Genomic DNA, 19,077 nt, shown 5'->3' with positions numbered 1-19,077 from the left:
AGATTTTTTTCGGGGTTAATAATAATTTAAACGGTAGTTTTACAAATGATATGATACCTAGTTTCTTAAGACAATCAATGCTTTAAAATATTTAACTTCAGTACCTACAAAGCTGTTTCTACAATAAAAAAAAAGGTTAATAAACTCTTTTTACTCTAAAAATGAAAATTAATCATCCAGATTTAATCGTTTTTGAGCTAGAGAATAAGGAAGCGAGTTGTTAAACTTGGAGTGTAATATTACATACATTACTTTGTTCCCTGGCTACTAGTAAAATTAAACTGTTTTATATTAGACATGTATTTCAAAGAAAGGTAATTTTTACAATAATTTTAATTAAACAGTTTTTAATAGAAATGCAGAGTTATGATCTTTTTAAATGTTTCTTATTTGACAGATTTTAATAGTTTTAATTGAGGTAAATTATTTTTTTGCAAATTTAGTTATTATTAACTAATGATTTATATCATTATAATTATTGCGCCAAAAGTCCCAATTGGATTCACTGCAGCCGAAAATAAAATTAGCGTTTGCTAAATTATAAAATTAGATTTCTTGCAGATCTCTCTGTGTAAGATTCCACCTATACCCAACAAACTTTAAGCTCCCCTGAAAAACAGAACCCCAGGCGTTTTGTGGTACAGTCAACTTACCTACATATATTATAATAAAATGTTGAATGAAATATTAACATGAAGTTAAAAATTACAAAAAGTATCAAGATTAAATATATACACACTTTTATACATAATGTTATGATAATGATTTTTAAGAACATTTTCTTTTTTGTCAAACGTCGAATTTTGATACAAAATAAAAAAAAATGCTTATACTTGTGATTAAGGTTTAATTTTTTCTTTGAAAATCCAGTTTGTATACGATTTTTTTTAGAAATAGATTAAGTTACATGAAAGGACTATTATATACTGAGATAGCTAATATAGTTCGTTTTCTGTGAATTTAGTGATCTATTTTTCTTGGTATTGTATGTTAAAAGGGTTAATTAACTGTATCTCCCCATCGCAGTTTCCCTGTACCGACTCTCAATTGGGTCATTGAAAATCAACCAAGGGTGTCGGTTATATTAACACAGCAAGTGGCAGAAAACAATTTGGTAGCAGACGAAAAAGGTCATTGATAAAGGGAGGGAGGTAGTTAACTGTATATACATCTATACTATAGATCTGTTGGTAAAATGGAGAAATAAATGGTGGCAGCTACAAATATTACATCAACTCTTCAAAAACACAATAATCCATTCATGTAACTATCTGATTATGCAGTTTTAACAAATGATGTTGAGTATTCTATGTTGCGTATCTCTTGGTCCAGAGTCTTGCAATTTTGTCATGCTCCTCTCGGTTCTGAGTGTACTAAAACAAAATTACTATTTTATCCGCTAGTTGTCGGGTTGGATTATGTAGCATACCTAGGCTAACTAAATCTTCCCAATGATTATACATAATCACCCCTTCTGTAATTTAAAATTGATGGTTAAAGGATTAGACTAATTTAGAATCAACCAATCCAATACAATAAAAGTACCTACCCAAAAGTTAATGGGCCAACGAAAATGACAACTTGGTTTAAAAACCTTAGATACCAGTGTAATTAACAGTCCAATGTCTCCTCCCTCCCCTCCTTGCAGAAACAAATTACCTAACGACTTTCAATTACATGAATCATACCTGGGTAGCAATGCTACCAACCAGCGGATCCTTGGGGTTACAGTCAGTGAGCAGGGAGCAGATACTCAACAATACCTTGGAGATGGTCAGGGCTGGGCTCCAGTTGTCCTAGGTAATTCAAAATGAAAAGAGTTCCAGCACTGGAACTTTGTAGGTCAGCTTGGTTTAATGAGGGAAACTGTGATTCATATAACGGCGGTGGAACTGTTTTTGCTTTATTTTCGCCAAATTAGACAATTTGGAATCATTTGTGATTGCTCTACGTTAAAGTAAGTTTTGTGGTTGAGATCCTCTGCATTTTAGGTTTGGTTACAAAAAGTGTCTCATCCGCTCTTTGACTAGGTAGGTATTCTATTTTCAGTTTGAGTTTTATATTTAATGAATATATCATGTAATTTTTTGCTCAACCGAAACATATACCTACAATTTAAAAACATTTAGGTATGTACACAAAAAACTTCAAGTTAACTTTACCTTCAGAATATCCAGACATATGTGTCCCTGTGAGTTGATGTTACAGTGGTAGATTCGGGTTTTGAAGATCACCTTCAAATAATAAAAGTTTACTTTAATTATCCTATCGTAAAAGTAACAGGATCTCTGTTTGTCTGTCTCTCTGTACCGATTCACCGGAAAATCTCGATGAATCGCTGACCCTATTTGGCTCTCCTTCACGGTGTAGCTTCTCATAGGTCCTGGAAAGGTTTGTAACTTTTTTGGGGGGTGGGTATCAGCACCTTTCCAAGAGAAATCGCCCCTAGATAAAACTTTGTATGTTACTATTTTGTTAAGGGTTTCCCCCCCCCCCTCATTTAGATTTTTAGACATCCTTTTAATAAAGTAACAGGATGTATGTCTGTGTGTTTGTCTGTATGTTTGTACCGAATGATTTTACTAACCACTGACCCTATTTGGCTCTCCTTTACGGTGTAGCTTCTCATAGGTCCTGGGAAGGTTCATAATTATTTGCGGGGGTGGGGGGAGGTGGGTTGTATTATGGATCCCCCAACCCCCCTTCCTTTAGAATTTTAGACATATAAAACGTTAATTACCTTCGGTGGTTTGAAGGGATAATCTGGGGGGAAGTGAATGTCAAGGAAAAATGCTCCGCCCTCATACACTGACCCTAGGAAAAAGATTAAATGAATCAAAACAAACAAAAAATTTAAGATCAGTAGGTACTATAAAATATACCCAAGTCAATATTAAGAAATAAAACCTTGTAACAAAAGATACAGACAATATCAAATGATCTTAATCCACACTGTTTAAACCTTTTTTTCGGGTAGATCTCAAATTGCATGAAATTGATTTGGACCTTTTAATATTATCATCCTATGTTAACAGTCTATGCCTAGCTAATTGCACAGCAGTAGAATGTAATTGTACAATTTTTAAGCTATTAGATATGACAAGACCCTGTATAAGATTTGAATTGCTAACAAATAGCAAAAGTGATACCACTAACATTTCTTCATTTAAATGTAAAAAAAAAATTATAACAAAAATAATTACAAAAACATTACTAACCTGCTGGTCCTAACAGGGTTGATACCCATTCGTACAAATTATCTCCTTTCGGTCCAGCACTATAAAATAAAATTGATAAAGATATTATCAGGGGTGAATATTTACCAACCTAATTGAATTTCTATCCCATGTCGATATCTTTCCCTAATTTGTATATCAAAACTATGTAATAATTTTAAATTTATTCCCCCCTCCCCCTTAGAATAGTGGATAATATATAAAAATGATGTAGGTAGGTACCTATTGTTTCTGTAAAATTGATTCTCAAATTAACTATTCTGGAGACTTTATTGTTTTACCTACAGTTAGGAGGTGGATCAAGTGTAATTTCTCCCAGCTCTTTCTGGATCCTTTTGGCGGATGTGCTGTAAGTCTAAATAACAACCATAACATATTAACACATTCAAGGAATCATGAAGAGAATGATTTTTAAGTATTAATATCTTAAGAACTACGTGTTATAAAATCTAAATTTTTGGAATATGTACATAGTACCCTATAAATTAAGTTGAACTGAAAACAATTTTGTAGATAACTACCTAGATAATTTAAGTTCTTATACAAAATAGAGTAATGTACCCCTTCAGACTAAATCATGATCATGTTTTACTAGAAGAACAGATAAAAGCTTTGTTGATGTTTTATTTAAAAGCTCTACCTAGAAAAATGTGTCTTTATTTATAAATTTAAATCTTTGCTATTAAAATCCTCACCTTGGCCATTTTCGGATTAACTTTGTCCTTCTTTGAAGATTCTTGACCATGGAGGGATCTGCCACTTGCAGATTCTGACATTTTAGACTTCAAATTTTGCTCTACACTTAAACACAAAAAGAAATATATGTAAAGGTGTGCTTTAAAGATAACTTTTATGTGTTACTTAGAGGATGATTTTAGACAAATTAAAGCACTTAGAGCCGTGGATATCAAACTCTTAAAGTTTATGTCAAAAAGCAATATTTATTTGAGTTTTATGTTATGTTATAGATCTATTTAAAATATTTATATACATACACACTATTAGATGCGCTCCTAGCATATATAAGAAGGAGTAAGTGATAAAGAAAAATAGCCATAAACCATCCAGAGACTTAAATCTTGAAAATAAAGAGTCTAAAACCATCTCTTGACCTCTGTAAAGTTTCCATATAAGTACTCAATCGGTTTGTATTTATCAAATATATTTAGACAAAAAAATAATTCAGTAACACTTAGATCTATATAATACGTTTATTCCACGTAATGAAAACATAATACTATTACTACAAATATTTACAAACTGTTATTCTTATACGCATGTTATATTGTTAAAGTGCTGCTTACATTAATTTTAATATGTATTAGTTTGATATATGTATAAAAGTACATTTTTAGAAAGATAAAAAACACAAAGACAAATGGAAAAAAATCAATTTCTCTGTCTCACATAAGATTTATTTACATTATGTATTTCTTCTTAAAACATTATATTTAATATTCATAAATAAACATATAAATTTATGAACTTTTTTTTATAATTTTCATTTTCTTTATTTTGTTAACAAAAACAAATCCGGCCGCTGTTTTTTCAACAAATATAATAAGTTACCAAAGCTAATGGTAAACATACCAAATATTTTAAAACCTGCACAACATATCTTTTTAGGTATCAAATATTGGATAATAGGCCGTTGTTTATCAAAATGATAAAAATATAAATCCAATTAAAAAAGAATAGACATTTATATGCAATTATTGGTCATTTCCTCGAAAAAAAGAGGCCTGATTTTATAAGGTATTTTTATATATCAATATAAGAGTCTGTGTTTTCCATTTTCGTAGGATGAATGTAGGCTGTTCCATTTTTGGATATCATTTACGTAAGAAACACTGGATATATTACAACAGATTTTCATGTTCTCTAATAAAGAGAATCTTGCAGCGGGCTAAAATAACTGTTCCCCCTATCCACGGCCCTCTAACTTGATGAACAAACTGACCAATAAATTACCAAAATGTTAGTAGGCTAAATTTACGATAATTTTTCATAATATCCACGTATATATTACATGCATATAAGAAACCCTTCACAACAGATCTACATATAGTATAGATGTATAGTATATACATATTACAGCTATCTCCCTTCCTTTTTCAAAAACCTTCTTCGCCTGCTTCTAAATTATTTTCTGCTACTTGGCTGTATTAATATAAGCAACACCATTGGTTGATTTTCATTGACCCAATAGAATGGTTACACAGTGTATTTGCGATGGGGAGATACAGTTATTTAACCCTTTCTCCCTCTAGTGTTTTACTCTAATTCCTTGACATAAAATTTTGGTCTAAAAAATGTTTAGTTGGCAGCCTTATAGAAGACGACCAAAACATGAATCAGCTGATTGTATATCATAGGAAAGGAAACACTTGTCTGCTAGCAATAATTGTGAAAGTGAATAGGGAAGGAAGTCTTTCTATTATTATTCTATTTTTAAATTGTCTAAATTAGGTTTATTAACACATGTGTGGGTTATTCCTAATTCATTTTTGGATAAATTATAATATATCTTTTTTTTATTAAATATTGTTCAAGTTAATTTTGGTAAAGCTTAAATTATTAGGTAACTTTTGTAAGATATTTATTTTTTATAAATAAGCTTGTTTAATTGAATCTTATGTCGTGATTATTTTTTATTGAATTCCTATATATTATAAAAATCAAGATTTATTAAATATCAATTTCTTATAATGAATGAATTTGATGGATGACTTATTTTTTTAGAATTTAAAGAGTTTTATTATATACGTACAATTATATATGTACCAGGAAACGCCCTTTTTGAACCCCACCCCTTTCTCTAATTTATTCAGTATTTAGTAGATTTAAGTTGAAAAAGGGTGGTTTTAAATCAATTCAACGTCATTTTTTAGTTATTATTCAAATTTATATTCGGTGGCATGCACAGCGAATTATCGGGGGCGTGTGAAGTATAACCCTTGCATGAAAGGGACAAAAATGTAAATTTTAAGGAAGGTGTTGATTCCCCCTTTACAAAACCTCCTTTTGCATACTTAATACTTATGCTTCTTTTTCATAAATTGATTTTCGTTTTCCTACACACTTTTGAAATTTAGTTATGTGGTTATGAGGTTTATGGCCCTTTTAAATTAAGTTCTAACGGGTCTAGTGTGACAAATGGCATACTTATTATTTTTACCAATGTGGAAAGGCAAATATGAGTTAAATTGAAACGAATATTCTTTACATCATAAGAGTAAAACGCTAGAGAGGCCGAAAGGGTTAAATAACTGTATCTCTCAATCAAACCGTCATTGTGCCGACTCTCAATTGGGTCATTGAAAATCAACCAATGGTGTATTAACACAGCCAAGTAGCAGAATCAATTTGATAGTAGACGAATAAGGTCGTTGAAAAAGGGAGGGAGGTTGTTATCTGTATACATCTATACTATAGATCCGTTTTTACATCTATCGATGGCTGTAAATCATCTCTTTACATTTCAGAATACAAGATGGGAAAGAATAAAACCCAGAAGAAAGTGAAGCAGAAGGGAGGAATGTCCATCAACGGACTGGATGCAGAATTGTCCGGTTTGTTTAAAACCCTGCCCCCCATCAAAAGAGCTGAGCTTACTAAGGTGATATTAAGGACAAAGTATTAACTTTAACCAATGAATGTATATAACAAATAAGTATAGAAAAGATTTGTAATTTGTCTTTTTTTAATTATGAAATTTTTAAGGTCAAATTAATTATAATAGATTTTGTAATTAACTTACATGTAAGAAAAACATTTTTTCCGTATAGGTAATTAAGTAGGTACTATAAGCCGATTTTCAAATTTATGTATAAGATATTACTAATTGCTTATTAAAGGGGTGGTGGGAGTTAGTACTCCAGTCCATTATAGTATACTAGAATATCATTTTCCATAATTGAAATGTATCCCCTCCCCTTATATATTTAAATGAGAATTAACCTTAAGCATATTAATATATTTCTCTTTCTTTAAGGTTGTAGAAAAACTGTTCAAAGTTTCCAGTAATTTTGCAAGTGAACCTACAACTCCCGCCAAACAATGGGAAGAGTTTAAAGAGATTGCTAGTCTTGTTGAAAAAGTGCAAGAAATTGAAAGTAAGCACCATTTATGTTAGCTTTTAGTAGCTCAGCAACTTTGTAACAGGATATATTTATTGATTACTTATAGATATACAATAAGAAGCTTTTAAATGATGCAATTATGATTTTCTTAAAGATGTTCTTTAATTTTCGTTTAAGTATTTTTAAATTTTATTTATTTTATGGGGTTGTTATTTATTAACTTAATAGGTAATATATTGTCCTTATTAGAATAGCAACGAGAAAACTATTAAATTTGACAATGCTACCATTAAAGTCTTATTCTTTAAACATTTATTATTCAGGTGGTTACTCCATGTGCCGTCAACTACCGGACCGTAGAAACGCCATCAAACCCTTCCAAGCCTGGCTTACTGACCTCGGTGCTGTCATTAAAAAGGTAAAATTATCTTAAGATACCTATTCAAAGATTTTTTTAAAAACTTCTTTTTTGTCTGTCACAGTTAGTTATTTTCTTTAATTTATGCAAGTTCCAATTGTCCTATTGATGATATTTCCTGTAAGTTAGTTATCATCTAGTTTGTGTAGCAACCAGCGTTTCGGAGCCGTATCTGGAAATACGGCTCAGGCTCCGACTCCGGCTCCTACCTTAAAATTAATATATCAATTTTCATTCATTATTGAATTTGATAAAATAAAATAAGTAATATAAAATATTTTGCTTTTATTTGATTAAAGCTATATAAAAGTAGAAGGATGTGTGTCTATTTGTTAAGTAACAATAGTTTTTCAGTTTATTATATAGAAATAGACCGTTGCCAAATCATAATATTACTTTAAAAAATCATTTTTAGCTAATCTGGAGCCGGAGCCGTTTTTAACGAAAAATACGGCTCCGGCTCCACCAAAAATGTTGCTGCTTCCGGCTCCGGCTCCGAAACGCTGGTAGCAACTGTATGATATTACTAGAAAGAACAGTAATTCCTAGGACAATTTAGGACAATGTTATAGGAGAAGCATCTCTATAATTAAGTTCTAAAAATGTAAGTATGTCCTTAAACAGTATCCTGTATTTAAGCAGTTCTGCAACTACTTACAATTTTGTTTAGACTTATACATAAATATTTTAAGCTTTTTTTAGTTTTGACACTCTACATTTACTATTTCAGATTTTTGCTTTTATGGATGTTGTCATACTTGTTCTACAAGTATTCACCGTACAGGAAATTGGATAAGATATTGAAAATTGAAATTTTTTTTCGACCACTTAGGTTGAAGTGAGTGACTTTGGAGAACAAGGCCTTGGCTTGCGTGTATCCGAGGAAGTCTCCGAGGGCGAGGAGGTCATCCGGATCCCACAAAAGGCCATGATGTCTGTAGAAACTGCCCGCCATAGCTCCATTGGCTTTCTTGTTGAACGTGACCCCTTGTTGAAAACCATGCCAAATGTAGTTCTGTCCATCCACCTGCTAGTCGAGAAAAATTCGCCAGCCTCTCTGTGGGAGCCTTATATTAACATCCTGCCCCACTCGTACAACACGGTGCTGTACTTTACGCCTAGTCAGCTGGAAGGGTTGAAGGGCTCGCCCGTGCTGGAGGACGCCCTGAAGCAGTACAAGTTTGTGGCAAGGCAGTATGCTTACTTCTATAGGCTCTTCTCTAATAATATGCTTAAGGTAAGCTTTTTGTTTCTGAAAATGAACTATTAAATCGTATTGCTGCTCTACAAATTATATGTGTCTGTTTGTTGAAAAACAATAATATAATAAGACCAAGAAAGGAAAGATAAACAAAATATTACATCACTGCTCTCTGTCCTATTTTAGTGACATTATAACAATACCTATACATACATCAAAGAATCAAATGACTTTTATTTTCCGTATAGGTATATATAAGTACAAACAACTTGTATTTAAGTGACTTAGATAACTTTATTATGCGCTTGATACCTATGGCATTGTCTATTTAAACAGGAAGGAAGTGGACAATGGGCTATTTATTACACTAGTCACCAAAGTTTTATGATAATGATTTTTAGTTCTTGGCTTAACAAAGTATGTGACTTTCATTGAATTTGATTGGTTTGTTAAGTTGAGTGTCCATACTTTTCAACCGCTAATTGTAATCTACATAAGGGGTAATATTGTGTATCATCATTGTGGATACACTTAAAAATATCGGCCACTGTCTTACCTCTTTAGATCCCTGCTATTTAGGACTACGTGACCTTTGATGAGTACAGATGGGCTGTGTCAACCGTGATGACCAGACAGAATCTTCTACCTGGAAGCGACGGCAAGGAGATCAACACTCTCATTCCTTTCTGGGATATGGCCAACCATGACCAGGTACTTAAGTCCAGCTGTACCTACAACAAAATTAATTCGGGGAAAAAAATCACGAAACCTATACGACCTCTCCATCTGCCCCCCCCCCCCCCCCCCCAAAATATTATTTTGAATTTATTTCGCTTGTTGGTTATACTTTACACCTGATATGATTTAACATTTATATGAGTAGAAAATAGGTGAACCATAGATACATTAAAATTTTAAAAAATAGGTATTTCTTTTCAGTTTTTAATCCTTTCAGTGCTATATGTTTTTTTCTACTTTCCCTCGTTATTAAGTTCTTAGGTCCTTTAGCAAATTGATTTTAACAGAAAAGTTGAAATAATAGAGCAGTTTTGAAAGTCTTCTCTGTATAATAATAAGGTTTCAAACTATTTTATATCTGAAAGGATTTAATGTAAACTTAAAACTATTAATCCTAAGTTTGTAGGTATGTTGTTGTACAAATCCATTTTGTTTAGGGCAAGGTGTCAACTGACTATGACCCCAGCACAAGTACGTCTGTGTGCTACGCCCAGCGAAACTTCTCTGCAGGGGAACAGCTGACTATCTTCTATGGAGTTAGAGCTAATTGTGATCTCTTTATCCACAATGGCTTTGTATTCCCCGACAATCAGGTTTGGAGTATTTTTAAAAGCGAAGCTTCTCTATAATTAGGGTCGGTCCGTCCGTCCGTCACACACGGATAGCTTTTTTCGTTAATTTAGGCATGTTAGAATTGTCCTATCGATTTCAAACTTTGCATGGTGATTCCTTTAGTAGTAAGGTACGATTTAGAAAGCGTAGCAACTCTATAATCATTAAAAGAATGTGCGTACGTCCATTTTAAACATGTTGATTTTTTTACTTTTTAACAACAAATTTTTATGTGATCTAATCATCCGATTGATCTGATTTTTGGTATGTTAATTCCTGGGACAACAAAGTTTAATGTTATAAGCGAAAAACTCTAATCAAGTTGTAAAAATGTAAGTATGTCTGTAATCATTTTCCTGTGACAGCTTTTCAACAAATTTACTTACAATTTTGCTTCGACTCTTATACATTTATATTCTGATTATTCAGTTTTGACACACATATAAATGTTTATGTCCGTTTGTCCTACCGTTTCAGGGCTTCGCTTTTATGGATGTTGTCATCCTTGTTAGATTCTGTTTTAGTCAAAGTCGTCTGTATTATTACGAATATCTTTCTGCTTAATTTTATTTTTCTTTAACTATAAGTAGCGCAGCTTAATGAGAGTATGTGTGTCAACATACATAGGACAGCATGTCAATCTAATATTGATTAGGTTGATATATCTTTATTCACTTACTCACTCTTTGAAATTACTTATGCATGCACTACATATCAAACTAAAACACTCCCTTTCATTTAAACATACTTTTTTTTAGGAGGATTGTTTAACCCTACGCCTTGGAATAGCCAAGACAGATCCCCTTTCCTCCGCCCGTCTAGATCTTCTGGACAAACTTGGCATAACTAGTCAAAAATTTTATCTCAGGTATCTATCATTTTTAACAGAGACATAAGTAAATTTTTAAACTTTTTTTTCAGAGGTGTATAGGTTTTCTGCATTGGATACCCTGCTAAAGGGGAGGGGGGGGAAGGGGGGTGAAGAAATTTAAAGTCCTGAAAACAATTTTTCCATTTGTTTACCTACCCTTCTTTGATGGAAAAACAAGAAAAAATTATTTTTTTTTCAATCATTTTTAAAAATAAGTAGGGTGTGGGGTTTACTGCTCGTTAGGCACTTTGAAGGAAAGCACAAAACTTTTTGTGTCTAGTTTCAACTCTTGGAATAAGCTTGATTTTTCTGTATTTTCATGAAATTAACCTTCATATTTTCAGTCGCACCGCCCAACCTTTGGATGGCAGGTTAATGGCCTTCCTGCGAGTTCTGCAACTGGATGCTGCACAGATTAAAGAATGGCAGGAGGCTGAATCTCCACACCAGCTTCTGGAAGTTGATGTAAGTTAGTTTTAAATTAAAGACAAATCCGCATGCGGCCACAATATGCATAGTTAAAGAAAATATTAGACAGTCACATTTAACTAACATAACAGTAACGAATATAATACAAACTCTTGAATTCGTTAACTTTGGCCAGGTTTCGAACCTTTCACGTCAATGTACAAATTAATTTAAAATACAAATATGATAGGGAAAGCTAAGATTTGTAGAACACGTCCGACAATAAATGTATGAGCATTGATGTATAAACCAGACAACTACCTGTCCCACGTGTTGGAGACCCCTTTTATCTGCTAGCAAATTATCTTCTGTTCTTTTGTATAGGGACTGTGTTTATTTATATTTCAAACGCTATTTCAAAAACTCAATACAAAATATAGACAGGGTCTCCGCCATGTGGGTAGAGTTACATATAGCTCATATCCCCTCTATTCTTTACTTTTTTTTTTACTTTTTTAAGAATTTTGTATGTAATTTTCAGGAGCGCCTACCTATGGATGGCAAAGTGATGCAGTACATGATAACAAGAGCAGCTCTGCTCCTAAGAGCGTATCCAACAACCTTAGAACAAGATCAGGACACTCTGAAAGAAACTAAGGTAAAGACCTTATATTTTGTAAGCAGCGTAGCTTTTTAACAAAACCGGTTCGTCTTTCAGGAACGACTTTTCATTATATTTCAAAACATCCTTGCATTTGATGGTTAATTTAAAAAAAGATGTTTAGCTGCTTGCTAAATAAATGTTTATATTGGTAGGTATAGAAATATAAAAAGAGAAAGAAAAATGTTAAGATCTAACATATATTTTTTATTGATCCTTAGTCTTTAATTCAAAAGCGTACAAAAAAGGTGCGTTAACACCCTAACACCTAACAATATTGAAAAGGGGTGGTCTTCTTTCCCCTCCTTTTCAACCCCATAAGGTTTACACCTGTGCACCCACAACTTTATGAAAATTACTTCACCAACAATTTTTAATTAATTTCTATTTATCATTAAAAATAAAATAGTGTTCTGCAATAAATTTTGCTATTTTAGGACCAGATAGAGCGTATGACATGCCAGCTGCGACTATGTGAGAAGCGTATTCTTGTTAACTGTGTCGCTTACTGTGAAAATGTTCTTCAATCCATTCAAACTAAACAGTAGAATATTTAGTAATCCATATTGATATTTTTCAGTAAGGTACATAGAAGGATTACTGTGAATTTGAAGAGCCTATGTATTTTTATCTTTTTAAGATATTAAGTTCATAAGAATTTGGTATTGATATATTACATTTCATTTTTATGAAACTAACTTAATAATGCAGTATCTTTTCTCTCTTTGTATAATATTTACAAAACAAAGCTGTAATGAAATAGTTATCTCTCGCATCGTATTGTAAACAGCTTTCCACGGATATAGAATGTACAATTATAAGATTAAAACCAGTTTTTTGATTGTACATTTTTATATTCGGTAAAAAGCTGGATATAATACGATACTAGTCATTGTTTTTTCGTATGGATGAAAACCGGTTCTTATCCACCGGATTCGAAGGAATACGAGAAAAGATATTACCATCATTAGCTCTTCTAATACACAGAAATCTCTTCAATAACCTTATTCTTATTATTTTAATTGTTATTCTTTTATACATAATATTGCTTTATAATGGCATGGATAGATTTTTACTTGTTTTCACCCTTTATTCTTTATTTTTACTAATATATTTACTTTTTTATTATTTGTATATTGTGCTTACAATGACTTTAACAATTTTATTAATCAATTTATTTCTCTTAATTAAATAATCCATAATAACTCATATTTAAACCATGAGATTTTTCATCTTAAGAAAATCTATATTGCGTTCAACTTTTCCTCCTCTCAAAAATCAGGAACTGTTATTTTTGTCTTGCAAAATAGATGGAGGGTAAGGATTAACATTTCTTTAACATTTTTGGAGTCGAACTTCCCCCTGTAATCCATGGTAAAAAATTGGAATAATATTTCCTTTACGGCTTCCAAACTGATTAATATCCACTGGATTATAACCGGTTCTCAGCAATACTGAAAAATCATGTATTGCATCGTATTACAGATAATTTTCCACGTATATTAAAAAAAATATAAAATTGATAACATTTTTGATTGCCTGGGCCTGTGGCCCCTCGGGGCTAACATACTGGTTTAAATCTTATAATTTTTCATTTTAATATCCGCAGAAAGCTATTTATAATACGAGAAATGAGTTGGTTAAGTCTCTCAATCCATCCTACTACTAATGGTGCTTATTATTATTTTATATTTATATGTTTATAATTATTTAAGTATGTATTATCTTATTTTTATTAATTTATGCTTAATAAATTTTTTTCTCTGAACATGTCTTTATTAAAAAAAAGATTTGTTGAGTTTTGATATTTAAGGAAATAAGCAGGCGACATACATCAAATCGAAGCTATAAAATTAAACGAATGAGTGTTGGAACTTGTCAGCAAAATATTAACTTTAAGTCTATTAAAAATGGTAGTAATGAAATAAAGTAATTTTGTCAATACAGTTAGCGGATACTGTTAAGGGATTATAGTTATTATTATTGTAGATATGCTTTGCTTATATTATTGTACCTTCTTGCCTTAGAAGTCAATATTTCAAAAAAAAATCATATGAATATGATAAATTCATACAAAAAACTTGCCATAAAAGCTAAGGCATGTTTTAAATTAACTGACTTTCTTGCAGTGTTGTGGATTCGGATCAGCAAGGATCCGCATTAATTTGAGTCCAAGGATCCGGATCCGCAAAAAACTGCGGATCCGGATCCTGGGGTATAAATTTATGGAAAAATCTACCTAAATTTATATAAAATAGTCACTTACAAATTTTGAAATATCTGGTTAACCTTGTTAAGATCATCTGATTCACTCCCACACTCTTTAGGTTCAGACTTGAAAATCAAAAGTATTTTTGACTTTGAGATTAAAGAATAAATATTTTTTGAAAAATTTGGTGATTTTATTTTTATTGTCAAGGATCCGCACTGACCAAATTTGGAGGATCCGGATCCGCATACAATCAATGCGGATCCGCAACACTGCTTTCTTGTAACGATTATTACATTTTCCCAATAATATGCCCTATTAATATGGTTAAAACTTTAAACCATTAAACATGTGTTTCGCTAAATTAAAGTTCAAATGCATTTCGTGCAACTATCCCTTTAAATCAAGGATGACATTATTCATAAACGCAAAGCTATGAAACGGTAGGACAAACGAACATTAACACTTGTAGAGTGTCAGAACTAAATAATTAAATATAAACGTGTAAAAGTCGAAAAAAAATTGCAAGTAAATTTGTTGAAAAACTGCTTAAATACAGGATATGTAATAATTAAGGACATACATTTTTGGGAATTGATTATAGAGATGCGTCGTTTATAATATTGTACTTTGCTGTCCTAGGAATCAATATTCATTCCAAAAATCAAGTCAATCGGATTATTATATCACATAAAAATTTGTTGTTAAAATAGTTAAAAATCAACATGTTTAAAACGGAGGTACGGATATCCTGGTAACGACTATAAAGATGCTATGCTTTCTAAATATTACCTTACTACTACTACATGCAAAGTTTGAAATCCAAAGGACAATTCTAACGTCTAAATTAACGAAATTGCTATCCGTTTCTATGCTTCGCTAATAACATTGTACTTAGTTGTCCTAGGAATCAATATTTAATAAATCAGGTCAATCGGATGATAATATCACATAAAAATTTCTTGTTAAAAATCATCATGTTTAAAATGAACGTACGGACATTCTGGTAAAGATTATAGAGTTGCTACGCTTTCTAAATCGTACATAACTACTACAGGTAACACCATACAAAGTTTGAAATCGATAGGACAACTCTAACATGTTTCAATTAAAGAAATTGCTAACCGTTCCAGACAGACGGACCATAATTATAGAAAAGCTTCGCAACTAAAAACAAGGATGACAACATCCATAAAAGCGAAGCTCTGAAATGGAAGGACAAACGGACATTAAGACTTGTATAATGTCAGAACTGAATAATCAGAATGCGAATGTATAAGAATCAAAGCAAAATTGTAAGTAAATTTGTTGAAAAACTGCTTGATACAGGACAATGATTATGGACATACTTACATTTTTAGGACTTGATTATAGAGTTGCTTCGCTTTTAATATTGTACTTTGTTATCCTAGGAATCAGTATACCAAAAATCAGACCAATCAGATAATTAGGTCACATACAAATTTGTTGTTAAAAATGTAAAAAAAATCAACATGTTTAAAATGGACGTACGGACATTCTGGTAATGATTATAGAGTTGCTACGCTTTCTAACTCGTACCTAACTATTACAGGAATCACCATGCAAAATTTGAAATCGATAGGACAATTATAACATGCCTAAATTAACGAAAAAAGCTATTTAAAAAAGTAAAAAAATCAACATGTTTAAAATGGACGTACGGACATTTTGGTAATGATTATAGAGTTGCTACGCTTTCTAAATCGTACCTAACTATTACAGGAATCACCATGCAAAATTTTAAATCGATAGGACAATTATAACATGCCTAAATTAACGAAAAAAGCTATTTAAAAAAGTTAAAAAATCAACATGTTTAAAATGGACGTACGGACATTTTGGTAATGATTATAGAGTTGCTACGCTTTCTAAATCGTACCTAACTACTAAAGGAATCACCATGCAAAATTTGAAATCGATAGGACAATTCTAACATGTCTAAATTAACGAAAAAAGCTATCCGTTACGGACGTACGGACGTACGGACGGACGGACGGACCGACCCTAATTATAGAAAAGCTTAGCTTTTAAAAACGAAAGATAAGCATATTTTACATATTTATTGAGTATAATTGAAACAATTAAAAGCAGTAAAAGGAGGCATTATAAAGATATTATTAGTCTTACTATCTTTAATAAATACTGTAAAGCTTTTTAAAAAAAACTCCTAAATCTAACAGATAATAAAAGAATACAACCATTTTAAGTAATACATAATCATTTAGTGTAGAAAAATATAAATTTGGATCACAATATTGGATAGATAAAAAGTAACTAAAAATGTTTAGGGGTTGCCTAGGTGAATATGTAAAAATCTCGCAATATAAGTGCTAATATATTTTTGTGATGGGCCTAAATTACGAGATGTCTACAATATTGACCAATCTTTTGATTCAGAACATCAAGGTTGCCAAAAACGATGATTTGGAGCCGAGTATCAGGTTCTAGACCCATCCCTGCATCCTTTCCGGGAGCTCATGTAGGCCACACACCATATTAGCGGGCAGAGACTCGTCAATCTTCTTAGGATAGGGCAAGTTCAGGTTCGCCATAATCTCAACAAACTCGTCTTCAGTCTTGGTAAGGCGTGGATTGTATTTCTTCTCCTCGGCGACGGTGGTGGCCGTCTGACCCTTGTAGTCATGGGCAGGGTACAGCACGTAGTTCTCGGGCAGGGACAGGATTTTCGACCAGACTGACTTGTACAGCGTGTTGGAGCTGCCGCCCTGGAAGTCGGTACGGCCGCAGCCGCGGATCAACAAGGCGTCGCCGGTGAATGCACACGCTGCCGCGTCGAAAACATAAGTAACACAACCCTCAGTGTGGCCGGGCGTTTCGCGGACAGCTATAGACTGGCTGCCAAACTTAATTTCCTCACCGTCGCCCATTAACACATCTGCCTGACCCTTGCTGCGCTTGCTTAGGATACTTTGACAGCCGGGAAGCAGCTTCTTAAGACGGCCTGTGCCGGTAATATGATCAGCATGAACATGAGTATTTATCACATATTTTAGCTTTAAATCTAACTCTTTCACAAGATTAGCATCACGCTCGGCAAGCTCAATCACGGGATCGATAAGCACCGCCTCCTTGGAGGGCGTGTCGATGAGCAAATAGGTGTAGGTACAGCTTTCTCTATCAAACAGCTGACGGATAGCAAAGTTAGCGCCTGACATGTTGGAGTAATGCCGCAGACGTTGAATTTGCTGAACACTTAATAACTGCGGCAAACAATGATTCAGATCAGTGGCTGTGCTTCGTAATAGTGCCTTACTAACAAGTGATTTTGTTGTTAAATTTAATACTGATCTAATCATGCCTTGTAGATGTATAAACAGACCTTTGAACTTTATGTAAAAAACTGGCTGCTGCTGTGGCTGATATTCTTGTAAACTGGAAAGAAAGAATTAGAATTGTTGATAAAAGTCACGCGTAACAAGCAGACAAATTACTATCTTGCAGAAAGCAAGGATTGAACTGAATGAACTAGTCCGTCTGTCTGTTTGTACAGAAAAGTTAGATATACGTTTGGATTATTGTGTTTCAGAAAATAGAATACTACTTATACACATAATTTTTCTTTTTTTAACTAAGATCTTATCAAAACTATAGTTTAACTTACTTTAAAAAGGTATATATTAACTAGCTGATCTAATATACTACTGATCCATTTGCGTATCTTACCCTAGGAGAGAGGTAAACACAAACACGTATTTTTTTTTGTGTGTGTGTGGACCTGACTTGAGGAGTGTGTGCGACACTGCGACTAACTAAGGGAAGCTGTCTTGCATGACAACATTTATACATATTTTATACACTATCTACCATTCACACTGCGCTGCATTACATTTGGGATAATTTTTTATTGTTTTAAAAGTTTAACATGAACTATTTAAAAATCAATATTTAAATTAATCTAAGTTTTTCAAATTTTTATATGTTTGTGTACTGCTAGGTATATTCTCATATGTGTATATCCTTGTTCAAATTATCTGGGTTAAAATGTACGTACATGTGTTATAATGCTCGTAGCGATAACGTGCGTGATTTTCTATAACCTACTTGCATTTATTCAAAACAAGGATGCAAAAGTCTAATAATTTAGTTAATAATCTAATTATATTCAGGGACTGCTATTCAGCCAATTATTTCCATTTGAAATTATCGAAAAATAATAAGTAAAACCTATTTTTTTGGTGTAACTGAAAGGTAAGTGGATAAGAATGGGGAGAAAAAAGGGAAGGGGGTTGAGGGGAAATTTTCACTTAGAATTGTTTGTCAGAATCACATTCCCTTTTCCCTGATTGTATTGAAAACAGGGTCAACTGAATTCGAATTTCCGATTGTGTACATTACCCCATCCCGTTTTAGAAAAATTTTGTTAAAATTTTGACCCCAGCCAAAATATGGTTAATTTATGCAAAATAATGACCCATGCAAAATATTTTTTCTGTAATGCAAAAATCACGATGGTACAAGCACTGCAAATTTTTTAAAAATCTACAAAAAGACCTATTTTTAAAGCTTTTGTACCATCTCAATTTTAAAGATTTTTACCTTTCAATTCTAGTGTATCATTACAGGAATAAGGTATAACCAACAAGCGAAATAAATCTAAAA

General features: G+C 32.5%; 3 protein-coding genes across 8 annotated transcripts; 1 reads left to right on the top strand and 2 right to left on the bottom strand.

Moving 5' to 3' along the window:
* Positions 1-284: 284 nt before the first annotated feature.
* Ubc2 (ubiquitin conjugating enzyme 2) lies at positions 285-4,784 on the bottom strand. Of its 2 annotated transcripts, XM_080166861.1 has the most exons (8): positions 3,932-4,784; positions 3,518-3,591; positions 3,219-3,277; positions 2,741-2,814; positions 2,163-2,234; positions 1,689-1,796; positions 1,272-1,373; positions 285-884 (listed from the first exon to the last, which is right to left on the bottom strand). In XM_080166861.1, the coding sequence occupies exons 1-7, from the start codon at positions 4,010-4,012 to the stop codon at positions 1,308-1,310; spliced, it is 534 nt and encodes a 177-aa protein (XP_080022987.1). In that variant the 5' UTR covers positions 4,013-4,784; the 3' UTR covers positions 285-884; positions 1,272-1,307. The 2 variants fall into 2 exon arrangements, with proteins under 2 accessions (XP_080022987.1, XP_080022981.1); XM_080166855.1 differs by having other exon boundaries at positions 285-1,373.
* Positions 4,785-6,702: 1,918 nt separating this feature from the next.
* Positions 6,703-13,995, top strand: Setd3 (SET domain containing 3). The gene is made up of 10 exons (XM_080166795.1): positions 6,703-6,855; positions 7,231-7,351; positions 7,642-7,736; positions 8,569-8,973; positions 9,517-9,648; positions 10,113-10,268; positions 11,046-11,155; positions 11,503-11,623; positions 12,108-12,224; positions 12,665-13,995. The coding sequence occupies exons 1-10, from the start codon at positions 6,730-6,732 to the stop codon at positions 12,773-12,775; spliced, it is 1,494 nt and encodes a 497-aa protein (XP_080022921.1). The 5' UTR covers positions 6,703-6,729; the 3' UTR covers positions 12,776-13,995.
* Positions 13,996-16,498: 2,503 nt separating this feature from the next.
* LOC145324132 (persulfide dioxygenase ETHE1, mitochondrial) lies at positions 16,499-18,262 on the bottom strand. Of its 5 annotated transcripts, none has more exons than XM_080166772.1 (3): positions 18,142-18,262; positions 17,798-17,850; positions 16,499-17,678 (listed from the first exon to the last, which is right to left on the bottom strand). In XM_080166772.1, exon 3 carries the CDS (start codon positions 17,631-17,633, stop codon positions 16,902-16,904), a length of 732 nt encoding a protein of 243 aa, XP_080022898.1. In that variant the 5' UTR covers positions 17,634-17,678; positions 17,798-17,850; positions 18,142-18,262; the 3' UTR covers positions 16,499-16,901. The 5 variants fall into 5 exon arrangements, with proteins under 5 accessions (XP_080022898.1, XP_080022891.1, XP_080022904.1 ...); XM_080166765.1 differs by having other exon boundaries at positions 17,777-17,850; positions 18,142-18,253; XM_080166778.1 differs by having other exon boundaries at positions 17,777-17,850; positions 18,080-18,216.
* Between the last annotated feature and the right edge of the window lie 815 nt (positions 18,263-19,077).

The sequence above is a fragment of the Acartia tonsa genome, chromosome 1 (genome assembly GCF_053477335.1).
Source record: "Acartia tonsa isolate MP-2025a chromosome 1, ASM5347733v1, whole genome shotgun sequence".
NCBI classification, from domain to species: Eukaryota; Metazoa; Arthropoda; class Copepoda; order Calanoida; family Acartiidae; genus Acartia; species Acartia tonsa.
The sequence above is the reverse complement of the archived record's forward strand: the minus strand, read 5'-3'. Positions and strand labels throughout refer to the sequence as shown.